The sequence below is a fragment of the Festucalex cinctus genome, chromosome 7, assembly GCF_051991245.1.
Source record: "Festucalex cinctus isolate MCC-2025b chromosome 7, RoL_Fcin_1.0, whole genome shotgun sequence".
Taxonomy (NCBI): Eukaryota; Metazoa; Chordata; class Actinopteri; order Syngnathiformes; family Syngnathidae; genus Festucalex; species Festucalex cinctus.
Window position 1 is genome coordinate 19,518,835 of NC_135417.1, and position 18,419 is coordinate 19,537,253.

Below are 18,419 nucleotides of genomic sequence, written 5' to 3' on the forward strand. Positions count from 1 at the left end.
ATTGTGGTCCCAAGTCTGCCTCTTGCAAAACAATTTAATGCAATTAAATAAAGCTACTGAAATGAATTTTGTTTGCTCTTTAAATTGCACCAGGATAACGCAAAGAAACGTCAACAAGAGAACCAACAAATTGCCTCGCTGTTTAAGCTTTATTAAGAGTAGACTGGTTTCAACCAGTGTACGCAAACTGGAAAAAGGAGGAAGAGGGGGCACAATTAACCACTCTATCATCTTAGAAACTCAAACCTTTCTCAAGAGGCACAAAGCACCTTTCAAGAGTGAGTCCTAGAAAAACATTATTGCCTCAGTTGCTGCGTAGTAAATGGATTGATAGGTTACCGCGTAAGGGCACAAAAGAGGGTTCAAACAGGGAACAAGGGCTGTAAGAGCATTGGAGGTACATGATGAGGACTGATGAAAGGCAGGGCAAGCACTGCCTGAAGCCATGTCAAATCAGTTCAAATTTGAAATAAAATACTGTACAGACATGGTAGAGTTTTAAGACTAAAAATCGTGAGAGAACAGACCCTCAGAAAAAAAGAGGTGTAGGATTTAGCTGTGAAACTGGCATTGCCTATATGCAAGCGGGGACCACCTGGCCAGTGTAAGTAGCACCAGTTGAGGGTTAGGGCACAGGGAGACCAGACCTAACCTCTACCCCCTGCAGACATTTAGCTGAGTGAGAGACCCAGAGGCAGTGTTTAAAACATGTCTGAAGTGTTGACCTTCATCTGAGCCTCTCGAAAATTAGCTAAACCCTACTGCCACCGCTAATTATCAGAAAGATTGACTCTGTAGATAGTGTCATAGATGTCTTTGTACAAACATACAAACGATGAAACAGAGGTTCTAGAAACATTTAACCTTTGTTCCCTCTCACTACATTTTTATTACTACACACTACAGCACTTTAAAAAGGACTAAAAACCTTTTTTTTTTTTTTTTTTTTAATGCTTTTCCTGGCTGATTTTATCTGATTTTATCTATTACCGGTAACTGTTTTTATTGATTATTTTCACCTTTTATATGCCATTTGTTTGTATTGCTTTTTACTGCTGCCTGTACTGTGTACTTTTAAGATTTGTTTCCAAATGTAAAGTGTGTTTTATATAATTTTTTTTTAACTATTAGTAGTCATACTACACTACACGTAGCTGTACACTGCCGAAGGTTTGCGGCTCACATTAAAGGACCACAGCAGATATTTTCTGATCCGTGACTGTAACCCAAAACCACATGTTTTTGAAATAGCCTTTTTGCCCAAGTAAATGGCCAGTGCTGAATCAAATTGTTATTCAGACAACTTTATTCATTCCAATGCAGGCAATTCATGTGCAGCTTCCAAGTCGCAATGCATATTTAGCCACAGCAAACACTTAAGATAATAGAAAACTTGCAATTAGGCAGGTTGGAATAAATAAACCAAAAGCTATTTAACACAATAAAACCCCACATCTAAAACAAGTCATATGACAAACAAAAGAAAAGCAATTCATTTAAAAAGAGCGGAGTCAATGTAAAGCAAACACTCTCCCTGTTATTGTTTTTCCACAGTGAGTCGCTAGCAGACCCATGCTGACATCAAAGTGACATGCCTGCAGACTGGAGGCCAAGCAGTGAAGGGCGAACGTGTTTGCATGATAAAATAAAGGAAAACCAACAGGTCTTTATCAAAGACAAAACCCCATCGGCCATATCCCTCTCAGTCTACAGAACTCTCTTGGGATCAGACCTATTGTGTCTTAACATCCAAACACACATAAAACTTACCATCAAGTGCTTTGCCAATATATTTCAGACTTGTAGCTTAACAGTATTGTAAGACAATAGTAGGGTCTCAAAATGTTTTTCCACAAAAATAATTGTATAGGGTTGTGTACCTTGTACACATACCAGTGCATTCCAGTCGCCATGGATGTCCATCCAACCACCCATTTTCGAAAATGCTTATACACTGCTTGAACCTATTCCAACATAATTTGGGCGGTCTACTGATTGGCTGTTTTGATGGGACAAACTGCAAGTCACCAGTCACTACCGCCACAAAAACAACACCATGTGGACTGGGTGCCAGTCAACCACAAGGCACAAATGAGGCAGAATCATCTCACCAAAAAAAATTAAAAAAATACATAATAATAATAATAATGATAATAATAATAATAATAATAATAATAATAATAATTGTTTTCAATTAAAGTGCATTATTTTGAACCAGATTGCATCTCTGCCATGGCTCAAAAAAATTCCATAGGTTTCTGAGGCATTTACAATTCTTATCAAATATGCTAATTCACATTTGGTTATATAAATCTGAAGACAATCATCATTTATAACTAGTGAGACATACAGATAGGCTGTCAGATATTATATGGATAAAAGTATTTGAACTGCACTGGATCTACGCTTGCTTTAACACTAACAACATTGACTCTCACAAAATGGTTTGCAGTTGGCACAATAAAAAGAAACTGTGATTGTTTCAGTAATGTCGGTAATGTAATGTCAGTATGTGGCCACTTCTTCTACACTTCTCTTGGGCCTTTTGGGGCGGCTTAACCCATTGACGACAAACCCACTGGAATGCAAGTGGAGTGAAACAGAACTCATCGCATTTGAATCAAATTACACTTTTTAAATGTTCCTTGGCTTTTAATCCATCGGTAAGCTTAACACCCAAAAAAAAGCTACTAATGGGTTTTTAATGAAACTGTTACAGAGTCTGACAGTCATTAGACAACAATTAAAGGGATGTGTTTAATTTTCTCCTTCAAACATATTTGGGAAATAAAAGACCACTATCAGCTAAAGTCATAAGGAAATAACTCCATCTTTTTCTTATCCTTATTAGGGTAGCGGTTAAGGGGAGCCTACTGTATATATTCAGGTGAGACGAGAGGTAAACGACTAAACAGCCATTCACCGTCACAGTCACTGAGAATACACAAAGAAACCCCACACAAGCATGGGTAGAGCACGCAAACTAATGAGATATGCAAAACACAGTAGACTCAACAGTAGACATTTGGGGTACGAAAAAAAACAACAACAACAATGCTTTAAAGGAGACATCCTATGCATTTTTTACAATTTATAATGGGAGTTACTTGCTGTGGTGACCCTTGACACACAGGAACTAAACCAAAAGTCTAACAACAGCAACAATAAAACAGTTCACAGGTTTCTTAACGTGTTGTATGATTTTGTTAAAATACCCCAAGGATTAAGAATACAAAGCAAATAATGAGACACGGTCTATTTTTTGTCACGTTGAAATTAGGCTGTTGTGAAGAGGTAGTGCAAGTGAGTCGGTGCTGACCTGGCCCCATATACTTTTGCGCTAATGGAGAGTATGGATTTCATGGGTGGGGCTACACGTTGAGCCTCAAGTTTAAAAAAAAGTGACCAGGAACAGCAAAGCACACATGAGCACCAACAAAGACAACAATTTCCCTACTCAACATTTCATTACCATTTCATCATATTACCCCAATACTAGCCAACTTGCATTGGCTCCTGGTCCACTTGAGATGTGTTTTCAAGGTTCCGACAGATACTTATAAAATGTTACATAGCTTCGCACCTTATCTCCCTGACTTAGTAGTAAGGCATGTTCCTTCCCGAAACCTTTGCTCGCAACAAACACGCTTGTCTCTTGCTGATCCAGAGAGGTCCACAAAACCTGAAATGATTTAGTTAAACGACATGTAGCTAGATCTATTTTACTACCACTTCAACTCGCTCCTGCCCCCTCCTCTCCTGCTTGGAGAGATGGCGAGGTGACGATGACAGAATCTGATGCTGCTGTATGAATTCTGCTCCAACTGACTGTGACAAGATCTGAGGTGGGCCACCTTCCCGGAGGCATTGCTATGGAGAACGCTGCATCCACCAAGCAGGCCGGGTTTCTGAGGAGGACTTCCTTCTCAGAAGAACCCTTCCAGCGGCACTTTGTCTTCGTAAATGAATCTGCATCCATTGCAGCCTGGTCATCCTAGAAGCGGTATTCCCTCCATCTGTGATCTCTTCTCAAGGTTTCTTCTTTTTTCTCTATACGAGTATATTGAATTTTTTCCTTGCTCTCTTGCAGAGGTTAGATCAGGAGATGATGTAAATATCTTGTCACTTAGGCTAATATTTGTCAACTGTAGCCCTTTGAGACTCTTTTGTGATGAAGGACAACATTATTAAATTTAACTAGACTACTGTAGTAATGTTAGCTGCAATTTACTGGCAACCAGTTCAGGGTGTACCACACCTACTGCCCGAAGCCCGCTGGGATAGGCTCCAGCACCCCCGTGACCCTTGTGGGGAATAAGCGGTTAAGAAAATTGATGGATGGATAGTAATGTTAGTCATGTTTCTTTCTTATTACTGACAGTAACACACCAGGCTCTATCATGTGCAGACAATAGAAATTATTATGAAGAGACCAACAAACCAGTAAGTGTGAGGAAAGTGGAGGGGAGAAATTGAAAGAGATTCATACAGAAACACACTATTTTTTTTTTTCAGATTTAGATCTAAGAGGCTTTGGTCTGTCAGATGTCTCCATCAACTAACCGCAAGCCCAGGCTGAGCATGAGAGGCATGCTGCTTGCGCCAGCACTGCCATCCCTTAATGATGATTACTGCAATGTGTTATATACAGTAGTATAACAGTCCATACAGACTCTCGACATATAAACAGACACATACATCTTTGTCAAATCAACCACAACCCGCAATGCAATGGGAAATTCCAAAACGTAGGGCAACTTGATTTCTAACCCAAATAACAACAAAGTTCCTGACCACGTGTAAATCAAATACATACAATACCCAATCAAAGGAAATTCAAAATATTTATAACTAATAATGGCATATTCACAACAGTGGTGGTCACTGGTCGCTCTTTCTTACATTTGGTCATTATTGTATACACTGCTTTAGGCACATAATAAAAGGAATAAACATCCCTTGAACAACATATATCGACCGCCAAGAACAATACAAGCAGTGGCCGAGGCTACTTTGACAGCTTAATTGCACATGTGAGGTACAGCTGGAAGGCAGGCGCGGCAAAGTCCTAAATGTTCTTGGAGAGTATCAGGGTTCTGAAACCATCAAATCAAACAGAAAGAAATTGGAGAAGACTTCTTCCAAGTTGATAAATATCAATGCCAAATTGCTGTAGGATTTAGCATGCAAGAGGGATGGATAAGGCTTCATGTTTGCATAGCTTTCATACACCAGGTTCTAATACAAGTGACTTACTGCTAAGTTAACAGCACTGAATTTACTTCACAAATGGAAAACTGTCATACTTGCTCAACAAAACATTTCTATTGTTTCCTTGAAACATCTTGGTCCTGCAAACCAGTCTTTGTCTAACATATCTTAGGTACTCCCATTGATAGTAACTGCATACTTTACAAGGGCTTTATTAACAACTCAGAATATCTGACAAAACATGTTGTGAATCTAGAAGGCAATTTAAACTCAAAATTGTGTTTGTGTGCAAGGGCCTGGAAAGCAAGTAATAGGCTCCATTGAGGAATTGCTACAGTCCGGAAGGGCTGAAAGCAAGGATTAAGCTGAGCAGTGGCAGCATCCTGTCCAGAGTGTATTGATCACCACTTTGACTCATTGGAAAGAGGAAACTGCTGGGCTTATTTCCCCCCTGACTGTTTTCTTGTGTCTGAGGAGCAACAGTAACATCATCCCACCAGAACTGAACACTTTATTAAACCTTAAAGACAAAGCAGTGTTACACCAGAATTATCTAACTCAAACGTAATGGTACAATGTTTTCTGGTAGAATGACATGCTGCTTTGCATTCATGTCAGCATATGCTTTAAATCAGTCTGGAATGCCAACCTGCTCAGAGCATTTAGTCACTTTGGAGTTGTTACAACTTAAATCAGGTAAAAACTGATAAAGCACAATTGATTATGCTTTCTCAGCTATTACATTCCTGCCAGAAAACATTTGTTGCACTCATACACTTTCCAAGTAAAACAATAACTTACTGATTTATGAGCATCATTACAACATTAAGTCCAAGGTCATATAATATATATAGGTGATATTATTCTCAAAGGCAGTCTTTTGAAAACTCACCACATTTTTTTAATACACTTTTGGCTTGCCAAAACAAAAATACACAAAAACTGCCCGTCAGTCTGTCTTTCTGTGTCTGTCTAATCACAAGAGGTCAAATTATAGGAATCGGAAAGCTTCAAAGCTCCATGTTCTCAGCTTCTGACTCTTCTTCCCTGAAGACAAGTCGGGCTTAACTGATGGTCAGATGGATTTATATTGCAATGTCTGTGAGCCATTTGTTGACTGAAAGCAGGAGAATCAAAGGCTAGATTTCCGGATGGTAACAGGACAGAGATTAAACAGTTTTTGCTCTCTGATTGCAAACTCCCACAGGCAGTTTTCTTCTACTTGTTTCACTTTGTCCTTTGTCTTTTATGTTCCTTGTAAGTGGAGATTTACAAGCACAAATAGCCGTGTTCTTGTTCTGTTAGGGAGACTAGTACTATAGCGGGGTACAGAAAAGGTATTTATATATTTTTTTTTTCATATGCTGCTCCTCCCATTGGCATTTTGGAGATGTTTGCATTAAAAAAAAAAAAAACATTAAAGGTGGGGTCTTAAATTTTCACTCAGAAATTTACACTTCATGAACTCTGGAGGTCTCCTTCTCAATCAACACCTCTGGGCTTCTGTTAATGTATGATGGTGATTGTGTCACCTCCAGCCTGTATTTTGCCATTTTGTTGTGTTTTGCCATAAGAGGGGCGTTTCTGGGTGGAAAGTCAATGTTTACCCGTCCAGCCAAGCACAGCGCGTGTCGCTGAAAGCAGTAGGGATAGACCGATTATCGGCCGGGCCGATTATCGGTGCCGATATTTGGCAGTTTGACAAATATCGGTATCGGCCTTTTGACCAATCTGAAAGCCAATAAAGCGGGTATTTTGAACACATTCTGACAATTTGTTCACCTTCTGCAAAAATCTTTTGAAACTTTTTATGAATCCTGATGAAAACCCCAAATTTGCTACGTTTGCGTTCATTTTTTTGCACAGTGAAATACAGGAACTTTTCATTTATGGATCTATTTCAATTTCCACTTTATAAATAAGGATGCTGACACTGGGAATTCCCTGCATGTTTTATTTTTAAGAATTAAAAAAAAAAAAGTAAAAATAAAAAAATAAAAAAAAGAAATGTTGAAACTCCCTGCAATTTTTTTTAAATATATTTTTTAAACAAAGCTGCCAATATCGTTTAAAATTGAAAAGAAAAAGTACTTTTTAATTTTTACACTAATAATTTCTCTTCTACAGCAAATAAATATCGGCTTGAAATATCGGTTATCGTTCTCCTTGACTACTAATAATCGGTATCAGTATCGGCCTTGAAAAAGCCATATCGGTCTATCACTAGAAAGCAGTAACAATGTTGACAAGAAAAGTGGGAGGTTGAGCCATGGGAGGAGTCCGTTTTGAATTGTTTGTTTACAAACAGAAATGGTCAAAATTTAACTCTTTGACTGCCACACGTTATAAAAACAAAACAAAAAAATCCACAGTGCCAGCCGCTTTTGAGCATTTTAACTCATCTTTCAAGGAAAAAAGAAGATTGTTTGCCTTTACTACATATACAAATTGGCTACTAAATGAAAGATTGCATTCCATTCATCAGAATTTTACTAATCATTATTAAACGTCTTTGGCAGTCAAAGAGTTTTAAGATGTCACCTTTAAATATAAAAGGGTGACAAAAAAAGAGAAAAATGTTGCATTGGACCAAAATGTGGAGTGGATGAGACAGAGCAACATAAAATCCTAATATTCTCCTGAGCAATTTATAGATTCAGTGCCTTGGCTGAAAAGCACGTCTAACATTGCTCATAAAGCAAACTAGAATCTCTCCAACAGTCACATTCAATTTCTATATTTTTTGGTATGCATCATCTTTTATTTTATTTGTTTTATATATTATTTTTGTTTTATTTTGATTCAAAGGAATTTAAAGAGGTGGATCCCAGAATCAAATTATTAGCAGCTACATTCAATGGATTCTACCTAGTATTTATAAAGCTTAAACCACTTTGGAAGGAATTCAACTGAAGAAAAGGTTCTGTAATTCCAAGAGCATGTTTAAAACCTCCTCCACAAACCGTCTTCAAGCAATGAATCAATCAGAGTCTCTACAGCAGTGGCAAATGCACTCAGCAGTGCTAAAACTCCCACACGAGGCGAAGACAGAGCCAAAACCAGAAAACCGTTATTCAGCAAAGCCTTATCTTTGTCTTGTAAAGAAATATAGATTGCTTGGGACTCGGGAGTGTTATCATCCAGTGTAACTGTTGTCAAGCCAGAATCTCTGCTGATAACACCTCATCTTCTAATATCTGGAGAAGTTTCCCAAGCAGTCAAGAAAAACTGCCAATAAATTTGTTAAGCCTCTATTCAGTGTGGTCATTTTGTATTGTGTGCTGCAAATACAAACACAACAATAAAATAAAGATAATATCCAAAAGCTACGCACCACCTCATCTGAAGACCTGAAATCATGATGCAGTAATCAGTAACCGCACGCTATTTGTGGGAGATACACAAACAGCAAAACATTGCTAGCATTAACCCTATCCCCAAAAGGTTTATAATTGCCTATAATAGTTCAAACCGTAAATAACCCCAAACTCTAATGCCCAAACAGTTTCATTGCATCAAACTAATTGTGTAAACAAAACTACATGGCTTACAGATTATTTGATTTTGAAAGTGCACGTACGGACCAAGTCATCAAAAAAAGTGGGCTTTCACAATGTGTATATGAGATACACAGTATTACGGTATCCAAATAACCACAATGTTTTGGGTTGTTTTTTAACGGAAAGAGAATTGCTAAGGGGACCGCAACGCAAAGTTTAGAAGTAGACTTAGAAAACAGATTGAATGGATGCACCAATAATTTTTTATTCTTCCAGCAGATGGTTCGAATATCGTGTCTCATATGTTGCAAGATTGTGGCTTTAATAGAAAGTGGGAAGTCAGAGATCAGAACTTGCAAGATACCAAAAATGAGAGCCCACGAGTACATCTGAGATACACTACGGACAAGCCAACAAAGAGCAAATTAATATTTGTCGTAGACAGCATGGGTTCTTGAGGCAACATAAACCATATACCGTTTCAGCCATAAAGGAATGTGTCAATCATGCAGTTGCAAATATATAATTAGTTGAAGGTTAACAAAATCATTTTTACTTGAAATCTACATATACCTGTTTTGATTTACTTGAAAATTATGCTTCAGTGTTACTTGAAATTTGTTCAGAGATGCCTGTGCTATTTTACGTCAGCTTGCTTATTAGCCTTTTTTGATGCTCTTCATATCTTTCACATTAACTGAAAGTAGACTCTAGACCAGTGGTGGGCAAACTCGGTCCTCGAGAGCCAGAGTCTTGCAGGTTTTGGATTTTTCCCTTCTCCAACACAGCTGGTATATGATCAACTCATCAGCAAGCTCTGCATAAGCCTGATAACGATCCTGTTGATCGGAATCAGCTTGTGTTGCAATAGAGAACCCTCCAAAACCTGCAGGTCCGAGTTTTTCCACCCCTGTTCTAGACTGTCACAACACAGCTATACCCTCTCGCACCTGACTCCCCCTTGCTCCAGTTTGTGTATTTACTGTGTTGCACGTCCACCTTCCCCCTTCTGCTTAGATTGCAGAGACAGACACATATCTTGACTTCACATGCGGCTTGAAGAGAGAAAAGAAGGGGAAAAAATACAAATAGGCCTCTAATCAGGAGCCGATTCCCATTGTTAACTTTAAAGAGTGTGCTCGAAAAATAGATAGTTCACAACCAACTAGGGCTTGTCATGACTTGAGTCATGCAGGAGTAATATTTGGGTCTTGTCTCATGATCTTGTCTCAGGTTTGGGATCCAAACCCCTCAGCACACAACAGGGCTGGGCAATAAATCTATTTAATTCAATTAATCGTCATTTTAAAAATCGAATAATTAAAATTGTATGTTCTGTTACATCCAAAATTGCCAAATATTATTGTGAATTGTAATTTTGCGCAAGTGGCAGAATGCTGGATGGGTGCTTTACAAGACATGTTTACTACATAATTACTACATAATTGTGGCATTTAAGCACAAACTAATACTCTTAAGTCTATGTTAGAACTGATTTAGAATCAATATGCATTAATGTCTGAACATTTTGCACAGGAATTATTTTTGAATAAAGTAAACCTTGAAATAAATGTTTGCTCGGTTTATTAAATTAAAATCAATAAAAATCATAATGGTCCAGGAAAAAAAATAATAATTGAGATTTTATTTTTGGCCCTATTGCCCAGCCCTACAACCAACAAACACATCACTAGTAGTGGCTACTTTAAATTCTTTAAGCTGGATAAACTGCGCCTTATTCCAAATTATGTCTCATGGGTGTACATTCCTCTGAATAATTTGTCGAAATGTCATTTGCAATCCACCCCCCCCCCCCCCCCCCCCCAGAAAAAAATAAAAAAATAAAAAATCTTCTCCCAGCAGGGACTATTAAAAAAAACATCTGCAACACATACGTAGTTGTTTTCAGACTTCCCAATACACTAGCGCTCGTGCTAGTGAATGACCTACAACTCTAAATGAACACAAAAAGCCAAGATTCAATGTCCTTCATTCTAGAAACCTGATCCGACAAGCAGTAGCCACCGGCGCTGCATGATATTATTTACCCTTAAATTCTGAACAGCTAAAACTCATGTGTTACAAATCTTTTTGCCACAGCCTATATAATTACATGTAATTGACTTCCCTTGAAATGTGTTTCTTCTGGGACATCTGGCCTTAAAACTGCAACTTCCCCAAAAGACATAGTGCATGGATGGCAAAGATTTGACTAGGCATTCCAGCACAAATAAAGAAAAATGTGAGAAGTCAAAATTGTTGAATTAAACAAATATAAACTTTTCTGACAACAATTTTCAGGCAAATATAATATACAATCAGGCAAAATATACAATAATGCATCATCTACAAAATGGCATAATAATTTTCAACAACATAAACCATTCTTTTGTCACTTCGGCTACATTCATACTGCAAGGCATGATAATTCAATTCAGATTTTTTTGTTAAATAGTCTTTTTGTGCAATTGTTCACCCTATAGACAAATGTTTCTTCTCATGAGAAAGGAATGCATTCATGTGACATGCACACAAAACACGACAAGTGACACGCATGCACATAAAACAGGACCACTCGGCGCAGTTTTTATGGAAGAAAATATGGCCACATGTATCAGTCTCAATGGGGTATATACCACGGAAGAGGTGGGACGTGATTTTGCACATCAGTTCATTTCCGGTCCGGGTTGCGAACGCGCAACCCAGGGGCACAATGTCGGAAGCACAATTACTTTTGACGCAGCCCACACGTCGCAAACTGAACCGGAAACAAACTGTTGTGCAAAAAACAGTCCCGCCTCTTCCATGGCATATACCCCTTACTGACAAATTAGTGGCAAGTATTTCATGCTTGAATAGTCTTTTTCTTTTTTTTTCCCCAAGTTCGGACAAAGTTGCTGTCTTTACATATAGACAGACAAACATTCACTCATTCACATTCATAAATATGGAGAAGGCTTCAATCAACCTAACGTGCATATTTTTGGAATGTGGAACATTGATAGCGTACCGGCAGAAAACCCACACAAGCCACAAGCACGCGAAAAACGGGCAAACTCTACAAAGTCTTGTTCATATTGCGAACCAACCTGGTCTCCATCCCTCAGCTTTAGAATGCACTCCATGGTGTTGATGGTGATGACGACAGGCTCAGAGCCCAGCTTGGTCCAGGGAACATGAATACGCAGCTCATGAATATGACCGCTCATGAATGTAAAAGGAAGCTTCAATTCCTACAAATGACATAAAATATAGCAAGTTTGTAAAGACCAAGTATGGATAATGGCTTCATCAATGCATTGCACTATCGAGTCAGCAACTTTCCCCCTCAATTCAGTATTTATTCTAGAGATAGACCGATAATCGGTCGGGCCGATAATCGGAGCCGATATTTGACATATTGGTACATATCGGTATCGGTCTGTTTTATTAATCTGACGGCCGATATGAGCGATCCATTTAAAACTCCGTCTTTTCGCTTCGAATGCAGCCCAGAGCGTCTCTGTCTGTTATGGAGTCCAACTCCAGCAATGTAACGCCCATAGCAGCATTTGATTGGTTAGCCGTGCAAGAGCCAGAACCAATCAGTAGTGTATGCCTGTATCACAGTAGCCGGTCACACACGCACCCACGGACACAACGCGACAGACACATGCTTCGAAGGTAAGTTAAAAGAGAAGAGACTCCGCCGATCGTTTCACCATGATAAGCTAAACACATTGAATTATTTTGTGTATTAAATGCACTATATGAATGGAGCTGCATTGCCTTGCATTGAATCCCCGCTAGCTAACAGTGGTGTGTTCAGCTTAGCATGTAGGCTAACACCCAGTAGTTAATTCGCTACTTGAACTACTCGGGGAGGGAATCACACACATTTTCACTTAATTAAGTAAATAATGTTTGTTAGAAAGGTTCCAAATATTAACAGTTGTCATTATTATATTGTCTAGTTCCATGTTAAGAGTAGAGTAACGTCATTATATTTACCTCTCGTGACGCACACATTGCATTCTGGGTCACGTCCACTACTTGTTGCATAGCGGTTATTATGCAGTGAGATGCCACAGTGACACTAAATAGCGTTTAGTTACTTTATATTGTGTTTATTTGTCGCACTGGTTTGCCATTGTGTGCCTTAAGCTTCGACGTCGATTTGATTGACAGCTCGTTGTGCACCTCGTTAAAGTCCGCTCCGTAACAAATTAAGTGTCTCAAACACCGTTTAACTACACGAACGTGTTCTCTTCCGTATGTTTGGCATTAGTAGAGAAGTGCACTAAAGTATAGTGTGCTTATTTGCTCGTTTTGTCTCTCTTTTCACGTCATGTCTGCTGTCAGTTGGGACATTATGCTCTCAATGGATGCCACTAATATGTAACATCTACGGCCGTAGTCGTCTGCAATTAATGTTCAATGATGTAATTTCGTTACGTGCCTCATACTTTGAATAATGAGCTCATGTTTGGTGTGTTGTATAACTTTCTCGTGTGTTAGTAACTATTCATGTGGACAGCTAAGACAGTGCTTGTTAATGTGAATTAGCAATGTTGCAACCCAGTTATTATTTAGACAAGTACATCTGTGCCATTAAGTGATACAGTACAGTACAGTAGTGAGAGAATAGTGGGCCCATATACACACACGTGTCTATAAGTGTAAAACACATTAAACAGCAGAAAGTGGCAGCGGTCCACCGCAACAATGTCTGTTTAACCAAGTTATTCTTACCATTATTATAACCAAGTTATTTTACTCTACCTTTTTCTGCGTTGATTGGGGCATCCTAAGTGGCAGTAAACTACATGATGAAGTGTCTTTTGACAGTTCTCTTGTAGAGAGGAGTAGCATGATATTGCTGTTCTCGATTTAAGATCCTCAGCTTATCAAAACTGTCTATATGGTAACAATAACAATAATTATAATAAGGTCTACAAGAACTGTATGGTGTTCAGGGATGAATAGTTTTTCTCATGGAATTTTTTTATTTTTTTTTGCTGTAGTAATAAGTAATGCCACAGCTGATGCACATTTTGAATGACAGGGTTCCTCCTATTACTTCAAAATATAAAAATATAACATTTATAGAATAAAACTACAAGTATCCCAAATGCTATAAAAGGTAATGTCACATTGGCCCCCACATTTAACTCCCCCCGCCACCAACGTCTTATTGCAGATAGAAGGATGTAAAATGAAAAGTGCAGTGTGAGAATCCATTGTAAAGAACGGTTAGGGTTTGCATTATTCAAAAATTTGGTGCCAACATTTTAACTTTTACTGCAAATGAATATCGGCTTCAAATATCGGTTATCTGCCTCCTTGACTACCGATAATCGGAATCGGTATCGGCCCTGAAAAAAGCATATCGGTCTATCTCTAATTTATTCAGCAAAACCTCTGAACCGATTCATCTCCCCTGGCCAGAGGAAGACGTGCATATGATTTGAATTGTATGGATGGAAGCAATGTTCAACCAATCAATCAACATATTGTAAAAAATGTGACCGCTTTCATTCACATCAGCTAGAAGCCAGCATAATTGCGATGTGACGTTAACTATGGCTACACCCCAAAAATGCAGCTTCCTATTGGATAGTCCGCTGGCATATTTGCTTTAGAGTGCCTAAGTGTTGGCCATAAGTGTGTGCACATCATGGTAAGGCAGGTGAAAGCACCAAGAAGGGCTTTGGAAAAAAATCCAACTTGACAGCCATCATGTGGACCGAAGCTTTGAGCTAGCCTGGCCACTTCAGAGTGTCTTCGTTGTTACGGCGTGGAAAACCCTGTGACATTTCTGTGGGATATAAACCCTTCCAGCTGACATCACTTTACCTAGAATACTTAGTGACCGCTTACCCTCTTGTTGGACAAACAAACCGTAGAAAGACAAGAAGGGAGCAGCGTTTTCGGTGAATTCGTCTAAACATGACAAATGTACCAAATAACATCCATAGTGATCGCGACACACTAGAACCAGCCGTTCTTAGCCGGGTATTGGCAAAAGTTGGAGTTGGTTGGAGGGAAAGATCCGTATCTACTTTCACTATCGGCTGGTCAAAGCAAGCCACAAAGTTCCCCCAAATAACTTATCACAATACTGTGAAGAAGAGTGCCTACACATGGGAGGACTTTGACGCCATCAAGAGCCTGGATTCTTAGAAATATTTTGTGTTTGGAATCTGGATGGGTGAAGGATGGCGGCTACGTTCAACACGACAATGTTTGTCTCATAGCAGCAAAGGTATGTTCTATTTATCTTTTGGTTGACACGAGCGTACAAGAGCGGTATTTTTTTTTCACAATGTTTAAACCTCATTTTAGATTCTTAGCATTTTTTTTTTATTATTCCAATTTGTGTGGATAATAACTTGATTATTCTCAATGGTGTGCCAAATTTAGAAGAAATATTTAATTTCACTTTATGGGGACATAAATGAAATACCTACCATTGCATATACACATACATATAGCCTTTTGAAAGAAAAAGGGCTCAAAACAGGGAAGGTCACATACTGCAAACAATACCTGTTCTAGCACATCCAGCTTCAGGTCCAACTTGCTGAGCACTACATCTCCTCCCCAGAGAGACAGCTGCAAGTCCGTTGGCTTCAGATTCTTTATGTACTTGTTCACATAGCTCATCAGGAGCGGTGTGACATAGGACTCCAACATTTTGTCCCTCTTCTTTACACCAACTGAAGAAAGGCAAAAATATTACTGAAAGTAATGTTCTTTTCAATATTGTCTGCTTGAATAAAAAGGCCAGGTGAAAATAATCATAATAATACATACTCTTCAGCATATGTTCTTGTCACAAAACGCTTACAAACAAATACAAACTAATACAGTACCGCTCATAATTAAATAAAACTTCCATTGTATGCACACACTAGTACAGTAATTTCGGGTGCATTTATGACAGCATGATACAGTATTTTGACAAAACAGTGGTGGAAGGTGTAGTGAATTTGCTAAGGTTGGAGTCACTATGTAACGCCTGAAACAATTTAGTACCAGTGTTAGCCTGTGTGCTAATCTACCGTCACATTTTGTATACACGACTGTAGTGAAACAGCTACAAGATAATCGCCACCCATGAGTGCCTCGACATTTTGTTTAGAGAACTTACTTGGGTGTATTTAGCCTAGCTTTGAACTGTCATCATTGGAAGCGTCCAGCATCGCTGCTGCGAGGGCAGGGTAGCTAAGCTAACACTCCGAAGAAGTCCTCCTAACTTCGTTTCCTCGAAGCACGACGGGCAGACACGCGTTATAACTAAAAACATGCTCTCACGCGACACTATTTTTGAATTATCTGGTTATTTAATTTGTATGTAAAGTGACGATTTCATTGCATTACCAAGCACTACCTACAGCTATCCACAGCTGCGGAGCCAACGTCATCAGTAAACATGATTACAACTTCCGCTTGTCTTGTGTTGCCTTTCGGGCCACTGGTAAAATTGAGGATCGACTACTTTGCTCACCGATGGCTCTACAGTACTGACTGACTGTACTGTATTTTCAGTTTGTGATTTGCAATTTAGAACCGAATGACGTCTAATCTACCAAGCAAATAATTGAGGAAATATGAGTCATTTAGTCTAGTATGCTAAATGTAATCCGACAGCAGGTTTGTGTATTATTTATAACTATAATGGGCGTTTCAACACTTAATGAGATTAAATTGAATATTCATGTTGGGAGGTGTAATCTGACCCAAAAGATTAAATTTCTATTTAACACCCTGGCCATATAAGAAGCATACATCTACAGAGCAATGGCGGGGAGAAAGGACGCCATGCACAGAATATGCGCATCTCGGTGCAGCCAGGCAGGTATTGCTCTTGTTATATTTAATGCACGTATGTATATTGTATAGATTGTGCCATCACTCATTTGGTCGCATGCACATTGGTCAGCACAACCGACATTAAAACAACGTGGGGTGTCTGTGATTTTGTGTTTATGCATAAATCAACGTCAGACATGTTTTTGTCAGGGGATGAATAGATGAGAGTTCAGATAGGCTAATTGCAAATTAATCTGCATATATACGTAAAGGGAGAGACATATTTCTATTTTTGCTGGCATGAATGCTTTCGGGTTGTGACTATATTGTTCAATTTATAAATAGGCCTATAGGCCTAAAATGACTGAAATTAAATTATTTTAAAATTATTTTTAAAATGAATTCTCAAAAAAATAGGTTTCATTATTTTTCTTTGCTCTTTTTTTCTCGTTTTTTTTTCTTTGTCTATCTGAAGATTGAAACACGTGGTAACAAAGACTTGCCATCAATTGGGAAATAAGGGGACTTTTTGGGGCCCAAAGGAAAATGACGTGGTTCACTTGAAACATCCGTTATCAATACCATATACAACGTTAAATAGATTTTAAAAACTATAGCTGATTTAAAACGTGTTTTAAAGGGTTTATATTTTATTTGGAGCCATAAACGTACGTGACTTGAATAATACTGCCGGCCAACTCCACATGTATTAACATGTTCCTCTGCAGTGACAAGTTAACTGGCATCAATATTATTTCTTCATCCCAAAGCCTTATTTATTGAGATGAGCGACTCGAACATTTTGTGAAATATACTTTATTGACAGTTCCAGGTATATGACCGAAATTATACTGAAAATACCAGTGTGTGTTATTGACCTGCAGGAAGCACGACTGGCCAGCAATTTAATCATAAAAAGTGTGAAAAGTCACTGCAATCCGTCCATTCTCCGAACCGCTTATTAGCCTATATACGGTCCAATTAAATTACGTATAGGCCTACTTTTTTTTAAAAAAATATATATATTTTTTTATTTATTTATTTTTTTTGCTTTAAGTCTGTTTGTGTATTTTAACCGATGTAGACAAAGTGACGATTGGTGCGAAATAACATTGAGACCACGTGTCGCGCACAAAGTGATTCAACAAATAATAATAATAATAATAATAATAATAATAATAATAATAATAATAATAATAATAATAATAATAATAATAATAATAAAACTTCCAGTAAACGTTAAAAATAATTACGTTCCCCTTAAGATGATAAATCTAAACACGACAGCGAGACAGGAGCCCTCGTGTGCTTCGCCATCTGGTTTATAAAAATGTCCCTCCAGAAGAGAATTACGAAAGACTGACTCATGCCCTTTAAATGATTTCATCTCGTTGAAGATTCTTTGTTGACGGACAGTAGGGTGTAGCCCTTAATGTTATTTATTCACACCGACTGCGCTCTTTATATTATTATTATTATTATTATTATTATTATTATTATTATTATTATTATTATTATTATTATTATTAAATGAAAGTACGGCATTGCTGGAGATTTTAAAGTTGTCATTAAACAAATAGAGAACTATATACCAGCGGTCAACGCCTGCATGTTCCCATGGGACATGCGGGTCCATAAAAAAACTTCTTTGGTCATTTATTTATTTATTTATTTATTTATTTATTTATTTATTTGCTTATACTTACTTACTTATTTGTTAATTTTAGAGGGGTACCGTTAAATGTAAATGTAAGCATCTGCTTCACTGTGAGGTGAAAAGCAAGTTTCGATTTTTTTTTTTTTTTTTGGTGACCACAACAGGCCTCAAAGCCAAAGAAAGATGCGTATAGGAGCATAAGGATGATTATGATGTGTCATTTGTGAGACCCTGTTGACGGTTAATATTTAAGATCA

At 38.1% G+C, this 18,419-nt stretch overlaps 1 protein-coding gene across 2 annotated transcripts in view; it reads right to left on the reverse strand.

Annotated features, from left to right (window-relative positions):
- Positions 1-16,114, reverse strand: part of vps13b (vacuolar protein sorting 13 homolog B) — a 337,411-nt gene extending 321,297 nt beyond the window's left edge. For both annotated transcript variants that reach the window (XM_077526198.1, XM_077526199.1), the window contains exons 1-3: positions 15,844-16,114; positions 15,240-15,409; positions 11,801-11,944 (exon numbers count right to left, since the gene is read on the reverse strand). In XM_077526198.1, coding sequence (XP_077382324.1) covers positions 11,801-11,944; positions 15,240-15,386 — 291 coding nt within the window. In that variant the 5' untranslated portion in view covers positions 15,387-15,409; positions 15,844-16,114. The remainder of the gene's footprint in view (positions 1-11,800; positions 11,945-15,239; positions 15,410-15,843) is intronic.
- Positions 16,115-18,419: the final 2,305 nt, after the last annotated feature.